A 12,118-nucleotide genomic window follows, 5' to 3' on the forward strand; every position below is an offset into this window, starting at 1 on the left:
GCATCTACTACAGCTTTCTTCGGTTTTGTTTCTCCTACCACTCTGTCCAGAACTTAGCCATTTCTTCACCTCCTTCTAAAAAGTCACATACTCATCACCTCCAGGAAAGGTCTTATTTAAACAGCAAAAGAGAAGGGGGAGAAAAGCACACACAAGGAAATCATGTTCTTGACGCTTTAGACAATCATTATCAAAAGTGCTTTTCTCAAAGGCATTTGCTAAGAACAAGCAGGAATGCTTATAACATGAAAGATATTCTGAATACCCAAAAGCTTTTGATGTCGTGACTTTTGCTTTATGGACATCACAGCTGTGACAGTGGCAGTCTTTTCTTCCAAGGAAACTTATTTAAAAAAGAAAAATGTTTTAAGATTAAAACAACTGATTTGTCTGTAAAATACACCAGAAAATTAAAAGTCTATTTCCTGCTAGGACAAACACACTCTTGGATCACACTTACCATTTTCATCTCCAGCTGTTTTCCGACCATCCTCTGGGGAAACATGCACCAGCTGCAGAATAAGGGGTCTTCGGGTCACAACTCCGGTACCTCGTGGGAGCAGATCTCTCCCCACAAGGCTCTCCAGCACAGAACTCTTTCCACTGCTCTGAAAATTGGAATACAGTTACATGACCTTCTTGAACAACAGAATGCTACCGATATAACAGTTTTAGCTTGTTTTCACCACTCCCTTAAGCAGTGCTCAGCTATCCTCTGCTATAAAGAGTTATACGGAGCATTCGACAGACTTGCTGTATCAACAGTGATATCACACCACACAGGCAATAAAGGACAAATCTGCTATAAAACAGTAAACTTCTAAACTTGACTTTGACATTTAAAAGCCATGATGATAGATGCATCTTCTATTTTTTAAAGCTAAATTAAACAAGTAAAAATAAGATAGGTTTCAGAAACAAAATAATATCCTCTTTAGCATTTTCTACCCTAAATATCCATCTCTCCAGAAACGCTTCTGGAAAATAAAGATATTTTTCTTTATAATGCTTAGAAGGAAATTCTGCATCCTCTACTATGTCATCTTCTAACATCCTGCAGTAACACTTTACTCTGTAGTCCAACATTAATAAAAGCAGGAGCATCAAATAGAAAACAGTAACGGCATACAATTGAGTCCATCAAGCCCAGACAATCCTGTATTGCTTTTAGTTTTTTTATTATTATTTATAGATACTATATTACATTGGCTTCATTAGTACAAATGATGTTTTATAATCTAAATATATACACAGAAATTGTTTTATATTGTTTTCCCCCCTCTGCACGTGTGTGTATATGTATACAAATGCATATTTATCACTGAATGGCTGCAAACATCTGCCCACATAATAACCATCTGTACGAAGCTGTGAAATGCTTAGAGGTTGGGAAATCCTAAATTCTCTTTAAGCACCTATATTTGAAGCCTTCTGTAGAATTCCGCGTAAAACATCAAATTGGGCTACGTGGTCCAATAACAAAATGTGAACACATGGGTTGTAGGCGTGGTTCAAGATTACTATCATACTAAAACTAACAACTAACAATAGACCCAGTTATGTCAACAGAACAGTTTGAAAACCTGACCATTAAGATTCTGAGGGTGTTGTTTTGTTTTTCATAGGACTGTATTCAATTCTTCCTGTCTTCTGTAGTTGATAAGTCACCATGGGCACGCCATAAGAAAACCTGCCCTGACAATCGCAGTAGTCAGTTAGGAGTTGCTACTATATGAATGCTGCTACCAAACAATTATTTACCAACATCATTTGTTCTAATGGATGAATAGCAAAACAACGCAGATTGTATGTATTTTTCCAAATAAATCAACATCAAATTCCATGGCAGTGGAGTGAGTTGAAAGGAAGAAATGCAATCCCAGGAACGTACACAGGCTTGAAAAGTAGGCCCAGGTGAACCTAAATGAGGTTCAACAAGGCCAAGTGCAAGGTGTTGCACCTGGGTCAGGGCAATCCCTGACACAAATACAGTCTGGGGGAATTGAGAACAGCCCTGAAGAGAAGACTTTGGGTATATCAGCAGACAAAAATCTGAATATGAGCCAGTAGTGTGTGAGTGAGAAGGCCAACTGCATCCTGGGCTGTATCTACAGAGAGGTGGCCAGCAGGGAGAGGGAGGGGATTGTCTACCTCTGTTCTGCCCTCATGAGGCCCCATCTGCAGTACTGCATCCAGGCATGGGGTCCCCAGTGCAAGAAAGATGTGGAGCTGTTGGAGTGGCTCTAGAGGAGGGCCATGAAGATGCTAGGAAGGCTGGAGCACCTCTCCTATGAAGAAAGGCTGAGGGAGCTGGGCTTGTTCAGCCTGGACAAGAGAAGGCTCCAGGGAGACCTCACTGCAGCCTTCCAGAACTTGAGGGAAGCCTATAAACAAGATGGAGAACAACTTTTTATACGATTATGTAGCAACAGGATAAAGGGTTATGGTTTTAAGCTTAAAGAGGGTAGGTTGAGATTACATGTAAGGCAGAAATTGTTCACAATGAAGGTTGTGAGGTACTAGAGCAGACTGTAGCTGTAGATGCTCCACCCCTGGAGGTGTCCAAGGCCAGGCTGGATGGGGCCCTGGGCAGCATGATCTAGAGATGTCACTATGCATGACAGGTAGACTGGAACTAGATGATTTGCAAATGACTCTTCCAACACAAACCATTCTATGATTCTATACTAAATTACACATGGAACTAGAACACTATATCCTACATCACTCCCACGGCCCAGTTATTTTCAGACGTAAAAGGAATTATCTGAATCCCTTGCAGTGGTTTAATAAATGGCAAATGTGAAGTCATACATTTGATGAGACATTACAATACTCCACACATCAGGAAATTTGTTTCTAATTGCATTAGGTTTCCTTACTGAAGCAATCTGCTTTTGGAACATGATACAGTATCTAATAATGCACTCCTTAATCTGGGTCCCATATACATCCATTACCAACAATTATCTGGAAGCACAGCAAGAAGAGCAGTAAACACAAAGCTGATCCTTCTCTGTCAGGGGGGAGAACTGAAGGATATGGGGCCTGTTCAGAATACAAACTCAGTTCAGACAACTTTTCACACAGTTGTAGGCAGGGACTAACTAATACTACAGAATAAGAGTAGCAGAAAATTTGAGGGGTTAAATTTGCAGCAGCACCATGCTTATTTATCATCTCCTTGGAACCGCTGTCATGATTTGAAGCAAGTGTTGAAATACCAATTCCAGAAAAGCATCAACACATGCTAATCTTCTGTGGCAAATCAGTCAGGGTTTCCTCTGGACTGTAACCTGATCCTAATTCAATGCATCTGCAAGCCGTAATGATCACAGGAACTTCATATGAACTGCTCAGATATAAGTGTTTAATGCTCTGCTCTGTTAACCATCTGTGTCACCAAGTTCAGTGGATAGCAAAACCATTTTTTCTAGAAGTACTAACATAAGAAGGGAAGATACACACAGGGACTGGACTTAAGAAATGTTTTATTTCAATACACAGTACGTACGATGAAAATCTTACCAGTCTCTTAGTGCTGCATAAACAGTTATATTTTCATCGTTGTCAATCTTTTTCAGATTAATCTAAAAGAATCAAGGATGAAGGACAGTAATAAGGGAGCAGTGGGGCACTTCTCTCACAAATTACAAAGCTGAGATCTGTCAGAACTGTGACCCAGTCCAAAAAAAACCAGCATCTCTACTCATTAAACATCCTTCTACCTCCTTGTTCTACCTTCCATGTTTACATGTCCCTGCCTATTTCACCTGTGTGCACTTCTAAGTATCAGCACACATTTGCTCCCATCCATTACACTAATTCTTATGAAGAAAATTTCCTTTGCAACCAGCTGCATTACCAGCCACACTTCTCAGGAATTCTGAAGTGGTGGATAGGATATGACTTTGTCCAGCTTCCTTCACAACCAGACTTTATTTTCAGAAACACTTCAGGGTTGCTGACATGGCAAATGGAAAAGATTCTTTATTGAAAACTTTGAAGAAATGCTACGAACAACCCAAAGTGTACAAATACTACTTATCCCAAACATTCACCTCCGTTGCTTTCTTATTCTATTTCCAAGTCCACAGTGACCTGATTAGCAGTCCTGGTTTTAGAAGATTTGCTCCCCACACACAGAGTGTCAAGATGCATCCTCCATATCCAGAAAAGCACTGACTCAACTCTCTCCTGCTACCGATATTTCCTCTCCTCTTCGAACCCCAGTTACAGGCAGAAAGGCCTACAATACCCTGTTGGTGAAGATAAAGGCAAAGAAGACAATGTGTACCTCAGTCTTGCCTGTATCCTTTGTCACTAAATCACCAGTCACCATTAGCAGCATGCTAAGAAGAGGCTGTCCTTAAGGTCATGCCGAGTCTTTTGAGCTTCACTGCCCTGTGTCTCATAGGACCTGAACAAGAAGCTCAGGGGATAAGCCAGCCTGCTCCTTGGGAGCCCATGCTGCAAGAAGGCAACATGCAGACCCACCATGAGACTCACTGATGCACAAGCACCATTAGATTTTACAGTCATAGGTTGTTGCACGTTTCAAGTGTGATTAAAACAACAATGGGCTTGGCTGCTTCACATTTTAAGTCATCTTATAAGAATCCATTGCCTTCCTAATGTTTGGGAAAGATGTCCTGGGAAATTTCCAACAAAGATTTGTTCAAATGGAGGTGAGTTATCTGCATTATAGAATCACAGAATCCTTAGGATTGGAAGGGACCTCTGAGGGCTATCTAGTCCAACTCCCCTGCAATGAACAGGGACACCACAGCTAGATCAGGTTGCTCACAGCCTGATCCAGCGTCACCTTGAAAGTCTCCAGGAACAGGGCATCAACTACATCACTAGGTAACCTGTTCCAGTGCCTCACCACCCTCACTGTAAAAGATTTCTTCCTTATATCTCACCTAAATCTACCCACCTTGAGCTTGAAAGCACTTCCCCTTTTTCCATCACCATTCCTTTCAAGTGGACCAGATAAATATTTAATTATCTAATCAAATAGCAAAAAAAAAAAAAAAAAAATTACAAAGAACTCCTACAACAGAACACAGACTTAATACAGGACAGCACAAGAAAATAAGAATGCATAATAATCAGAAACATTTGAGTGTGATTGGAATGGCGAAGTAGGAGAGGTTTTGCTTCTCCATGACAGAGCTCCTGAAGAATTTTCTTCAGATGAGCAGTGTGTCTACTTTGACAAATGAGACAAAATGGCGGAAATCCTGCAATTTCTGTCACACAAGAAATGATGAGAAAGGCCCTGCTGGCCAAATCATGCTCTTAACAATGCATATGTGTATGGCTTACTCAACTCCATCGTTATTACTGGGAAATATAAGCTGATGCGTTTTCACAGAGGCATCGTCCACAGGAACATCACCTTCTTTTCAAAGCATCTATATGGGTATCTCAGTCAGGAAGAAACTGCAAACCATGGGGAGTCTCTTCACAAAAGCAGCTCATGTATGAGCAGCAAGGAAAGCCAGACCTTACAGAGCTCACTCCAAGTTGTTCAGGAATCCTGTATTCACATCGCACTTAAAGGGAAATGCAGGACAAACTCTAACAAACACACAGAAGATTTGCAGTTGTATTCTTTCTCAGTACAACAATTCCCAAGGTTCTCTGATACTTCACTAGAGACAAAAACACCTCATTTAATTAGAATCAACCAGTATCGGTTATTTCATGGAAATGTGATGTTTAAAGATCCACATTTCAAAGCCTGAAGGATTGGTTTTGCATATTATCACTTATATCATTCTTATTATTTTTCAATTAAGAGAAGCAAAACAAAGCCAAGTTGTATTTTCAAATGTAAGAAGCCCTAAGCAACATAGATTTTGACTTTTTGAGAGGAAGCCGGTGAACCTCCTGGCCACCATACAAGGAAATCTTCTCCAAGACCTACATAGCTGTTTTCTCTCCAGATCCCAAAGCACACTTGCCAAGGCTTGTTCCTTTCAGCAGTTTCTCCTAGTTTTCCAGAAAACTGTTTTCTTTGTGCTATCCCCTGAGGGCAAGATATAGGATTTATCCATTTTAATTACAATACAGGTTTTCAAAGAAAAACTATTACCCGTCACAAGAGGAAGAGAACCCTGACATCAAGCACACAAACTACTGCACTATTTCGCTTTAGCAGCAAAGTTTATGTTATGCCTGGCATAAGAAAACACCTAATTAACGTCAGCTTCATTTTGCTGCTTGTTTGAAACACTCACCAGAACAGTCAGGGCATGATCTGACAGAAGGAAGGGATGGCAAAGGGGAAAACAGTTATGCCTGTAACTAGATACAGAGAATTATATTGAAACACAAAAACACTCAAAAATTAAATTAAATTAAAAAACACAGAAAGCTTGCAAAACCCAGGAGCAAAACAAGTTCTCCCCAGTCAGCAGAGCCAGCACTGAAGTTATGCTCTAGATCCATCCACCCCATCACAAACGTAAGTGGGATCTAAAGACAATTGCACTGAAAACCCAAGAGATATTGCTTGTCCAAAGAAATGAAGAGGAGGGAGGATGCCCATTCCTGACTTGGGTTTGCACAGAGCTTTCCCAGTTGCATGGCACAACCTCGAGTTTCCTTCACCTAGAACTGCCTTTTTGCCAACACGGATTAGGATGTGTTGGTGGATGAACCAAATTCCTTCTCTGCAGGGAAGGGCACTGAAGCTCTGCGCAGCATAAAATAAAATGCACAAATAAAAATGTAAAAAAATTGAAACTGTGCAAAATAAAAATGCAATGCTTATCCATGAGTCAAGCATAGAGACTTAAGAAAGAGCTCCTTTGGATGGCAGCGTCCAACAGACCAAACTACATTAAGTGCTGTAAGATACACTTCCGCAATGGAAGTCCCAAAATAGCATTTACTGTCACTCAGTCTTCAGTTACACATAAATGTCCACTTGAAAGGTCTTGTAAAAATCTCTTCGTGAATTGCAGCTGGTTATTCAAGCAATTTCATCATGAAGTCTCTATCACAATCAACACTGCAAAGCACAACCTTTTCCTCACTAAAATAATGCTGGTATTGGGAAAACTCCTTTGTTACAGAACTAGCACTAAAGTTAGTACATATCTAGGTCAATGACTTCTAGAAACCCAAAAGAGATGCCAAGAATTAAAGACCTGGAAAAAAGAAAAAAAAAAAAAAAAGAATAAAGGGAATTCACTTCTACACATCTCTAGGCACAGAATCTGTTGATGTTTATTCTAAAAGCCATACTCTCTTCTGCCATGTAGGTATTTCTATTATAATACCTACACGTCCTTAACACATAGAAGGCCGTAACTCAGTTGGTTCCTCCCTGCACCTCATTTTACTTTAGTATTTATGTGTTTGGTTGAGGCACCTCAATACCCCATTTTCCCTTACATGGCTCACAAAGCAAAGCATTGGTATAAAACACATCATAAGGTCACAATACCGTTTATGTACTATTCCCAGCCTGTCCACTGTTTTGCATTTCAACAACACAGCTGTAAGGTGGCAACTGAAATACTGAATAAGGAAAAATAGCACACCTATCTGGGAAGGACAGCAAAACCTTAAAATAGCAATACAAAGTTGGCAGTGTAAGGATGCCCTGCAAGTCCTATCAGCAGCAGTGTGCAGTTTTCTTAGCAGATTCCATACGAGGGTACGAGATGGAATTCTCAGGTGTCAGAGTCACAGGAACAGCACTAAAAAAGGGCGAGAGGTCATTAAATGTCTAACATTTATGGGGAAATGCTTTGTAATAAGCATCCAAACCTATCCAGAAAAGGGAAAAACTGGGATACGCCATTCATTCAAAACAGAGGGACTGTAGAAAATGAATCCTAGGGGGAAGTTGACACGGGAAAGACACCTCTCAAGGAAAGGAAGGATTGTACATGGTTACTAACTCTACAACAGCTAGAAAAGGAAGAATTAATTTGGGGTACTTCGATGAGAACTGAAGGCAGACATAAGCACAAAACATAACAGAAGTGTAGTAAAGAGATACAGAAGATAGCTAAGGAAAAGGAACAACAAAAATCTACATTTTACTTTCCTTTGCTGAATATGTAGAGGTCATTCAAGAAAAGCAACAGGCAAACAAGGAGAAACAGTAGGAGAAATGAGAGAGCAATAGAAACCTTAACCAATAGCACTTGTTTCCCACAAAGGAAAATGGAGGTGTGAAATTCAAAACTGCTTGTGAGTGTTATAAAAAGGAGAAAAAGTAAAGACTGCATATGCCTGAGGCTACAAAGAAATCAACTATGGGAAAAGCTTTGAGTCACACAGCACTTTAACCAAAAATATCTTAAGGAATAACATTGTTAAAAGGCAGGTTTCGAAAACACATGGAAGCCAACTCCCAGCAGCAAAACTGTCAGCTCTAAGGACATATGTGAGACGTCTCCAGAAATCTGGTCTGCCATAAACTAGATTGAAATGACTAGAACAATACAATCTTAAGTATAAACTAACTACAGAATCACTACGTCCATGAAGACAATTACATTTTCCAGGAGCCCTGACTAAAACAAAAGAACAAAATTGGGATAGGATTTCCCATACATTTTGCTACATATTTTCCTGAGGTATATAAAGGCATTCAAGCTGGTCTCCTAGAAGATACAGTACCACTATAACTACTCACTGGTCTTAACACCAAAGGGGCATTAATACTCAAGGGTAGACTACTCAAGTCAAATATACATACGTCTCCATGAAAATAATACCTCCCATTTGTTTCCATAGAAACTACAACAGAAACAAAGAGCACAAGGACACTGTATGATAGAGCAAATTCTCAGTACAAAACACTACTTTTCAACATAGGCACAACCACTGGCTACACATTTTCGCTGGCAATAAATAAGGGCCTGCATGCCACACTCATGAAAACCTGCACCAGTGGAAGTGACCCTCTGGTTCACAGCTGCTATGACAGTGTAGTTGCGAGGAAAATGTTGCCCACGCGGTCCATCTTTCATTGGCCTGAGCAGGTGGAAGTCAGAAGCAGCCATATCCAGAGTATACAGTGGGTACAGTAGGACAGTCTGGGATAGAATGGCAATGAGCTCCACGATCTTCAAACTGCTATGAGGCCAGGTGTTATGGTGTTGCAAGAGAAAGGTTGTCTTCTTTCCTGGCATGACTCTGGAAGTTTCAAGCTTCAGCTTAGCCAGTGTTGTGATGTAGCAGTCAGAGTTCATGGCTCATACAGGTTTCAGGAAATCCAGAAGAATTACCCTCTTCCCATCCCAAAAGACAATGCACGTTACTTTACCCACTAAAGGCTGCGTCCCATTAAATTGCCATTGAAGAAGTTCAGGTCACCACTCCATGGACTGCCATTCTAACTTTGGTTCATGGTGCTGACACCATGTCCCATCACTGGTAATAATTCAATATAGGAAACTGTCACCTCATATTGATTCAAAAGGTCCTGACAAACCTGCATATGCTGTTCTTTCTGTTCTCCTGTGAGAACTCATGGGACCCACCTAGCACAAAACCTGTGATATTCCAATATCATCACCATCATTTCCAATGCAATGAAATCAATATTCAGCTCTGTACACAATTCCCTCGTTATGACCTGCTGATTTGTGTAGATGAGCTGATTGAGATGGTCTTCATTTCATGATGTGACAGCTGTGCATGGATGTATGGAACATGGTTTGCCTTTCACATCGCTGTCACCACTGCTGAAATGTACCACCCACTGCCTCACTCTGCTCACATCCACTGTTTGGGCTCCATAAATGTTCAACAAGTGTCAATAAATAACAACGGGTGCCACTTTTTCCGCAGAGGAATTCAGTTCCCCACATTTATTTCATATGCTCTTCCATGTCAGACACCATTTAGTCAGACTTCCCCTCTGCTACCATCTGTCACACCGCAACAAAATGTAATGAACAGAATATTGACAGGAAGGTTCAGTCTCTACTGCCATATCACTTACATCCACCTCTGACACTGTGGGCCAACGTAATAAAATAGGAAGCATTACTTTCAAAGTAGCCTTTGTATGTGAATATAGTCTTATGTAGTCCATGTACTTTTGAAAAGTTAGCTAGGATAAGGTCATTACAAAAGACTTCAGCACATCAGAATGAAGCAGAAAGGAACACCTCCATGAATTTCACATATAAAGACGTTACACCTCTGCCTTACACCTTTCTGATAGAGAAATAAACAAAAACAGCACCGACAACAACAAAACCAACTTACTGACGTTATTGTTAGTGTAAATGAAATGGGAAGTTTCTATAAAGTGATGGGCTCCTGTGATACACAGAAACCAAGGACCCGATATAACTGACCAGCGCCAAGTCCCCTCCCCAGTGTCAGTGTTCTGGACCTCTTTTATAAGGCAGCTGACACACAGTCTCTGAACCACCTGACTGATGTTGGTTAAGCAACGGAAGAGCTGACTGCCTTACAACCAGCCCTGCAACATGACTGGCTCTGAGGAAAACTGTGCCACACTTCAGCCTTAAGCCTGCAGTCGGTGCCTTCAAATCCACGTAACGATATCTGGCTGCAGAGCAGCTAGTATAACTCCCTTGACATCAAGTAACGGCATACATTCAATAAGTAAAAAGAAGATGATGTATTAATGCCAAGCTTTGGTCGTGTTTAATGTTTCATTTTCACTTCTCCCACGACTGCCACCGTTCCCATCCAGCACGCTGTGTTACCAGAAGTTCTGCAGAGGAACAGCGTCCCGTTCGGACACATCTGAAGGGTCTGGAGCTGCTCGTTCAGCCCCGCAGCGTTACAGGGCTGGGACACACGGGCTGTAACGCCAAGGCAGGCCGCTTTAGCTGCCAACCATTAGCCGAGACAAAGAGGTCCCAAAGGCGGAAGAACCCCGCAGCTCGGCCGACGCCGGCAGTTGCCGTCCCTCCGCTCTCCATCCCTGCGCTCAGCGGCCCGTAGGGCGGGGGGAAGCCCCGGAGCGCGCCGCGGCCGTTAGCACCGCTCCCCGGGAGCGACGGGGGAAGGAGGGCAGAGGCAGAGGCACTCCCAGAGCGAACGGGGGGGGCCGCGGGCACAGCTGAGGGCGTCCCGGCCGCCCTCGTCCCCCCGTGCCCTTGGAAACGGCGACCGCGGGTCGGCGGCCCCGGAGGAACGGGGGACGCCCCGACCGCAGCCCGGGGCGGTGAGGCCCGACCGCGCCCGCCGCCCCGTCCCTCCCCGCCTCACCTGCGTGCCCACCACCACGATCTGCGGCAGCTGGATGATGTCGGCCCCCACCGTGTTGAAGACGTCTTGCAGCTTGTTGATCACCGGGATCAGCGCCTCCATGGCGGCGGCGGCGGACAGCCCGGCGGGGCCGGGGGAAGAGAGAAAGCCGGGGAAGGCGTCGGCGATGAATGGGCGCGACGGGCAGCGGCTCCCGTCAGCCGCCCCCTCCGCCTGCCGCCATTGGCGCCGGCCCCCGCGCACGGCGCGGCCCCCAGCGGGCAGTGCGGGCTGAGCGCCGCGGGGCACCACGGGAGTTGTAGTGCGGGAGGGAGCCCGCTCGGGACGCCTGCCCGGGGCCGAAGGCCTTTGCAGGTCGCCTGGCGGGTTTGCTGCGGTCTCGCGTCACAGCTCCGCCGCAGATTTCAGTCTTTTCGTGCAATAAAGCCGATTCTCGTCACCAGCAGCCGTGCGGCCCGCGGGCCGAGGCAGTTCTCAGCAAGCAGCACACCCACCATGTTCATTCAAAGTTCATGTACTTTGAATCGCGGAATTGCTGTGACCAGAAGGGACCTCTGGGGATCACCTCGTCCAACCCCGCACTAAAGCAGGTTCCCTACAGTTTGTTACACAGGAAAGTGTCCAGGCAGGTTTTGAATATCTCCAGAGCAGGAGACCACGGTCTCTCTGGGCAGCCCGTTCCAGTGCTCCGTCACCCTCACAGTTAAGAAGCTTTTCCTCGTGTTCATGTGGAACTTCCTTTGTTCCTATTGCATCCATCGCCCCTTGATCTGTCACTGGGCACTGGCAAAAAGAGCCTGGCCCCAACCACTTGGCACCTGCCCTTTAGATAGTCGTGAACTGTGATAAGATCTCCCCTCAGCCATCTCTTGCCCAGGCTTAACTGTTCCAT

The 12,118-nt window shown here is 43.7% G+C and overlaps 1 protein-coding gene across 8 annotated transcripts in view; it reads right to left on the reverse strand.

The window, feature by feature from the left end:
* Positions 1–11,456, reverse strand: part of DNM1L (dynamin 1 like) — a 36,925-nt gene extending 25,469 nt beyond the window's left edge. For all 8 annotated transcript variants that reach the window (XM_015285664.4, NM_001079722.2, XM_015285683.4 and 5 more), the window contains exons 1-2: positions 11,227–11,456; positions 461–608 (exon numbers count right to left, since the gene is read on the reverse strand). In XM_015285664.4, the coding sequence (XP_015141150.1) occupies positions 461–608; positions 11,227–11,328 (250 nt within the window). In that variant the 5' untranslated portion in view covers positions 11,329–11,456. The remainder of the gene's footprint in view (positions 1–460; positions 609–11,226) is intronic.
* Positions 11,457–12,118: the final 662 nt, after the last annotated feature.

This window comes from Gallus gallus, chromosome 1 (genome assembly GCF_016699485.2).
Source record: "Gallus gallus isolate bGalGal1 chromosome 1, bGalGal1.mat.broiler.GRCg7b, whole genome shotgun sequence".
Taxonomy (NCBI): domain Eukaryota; kingdom Metazoa; phylum Chordata; class Aves; order Galliformes; family Phasianidae; genus Gallus; species Gallus gallus.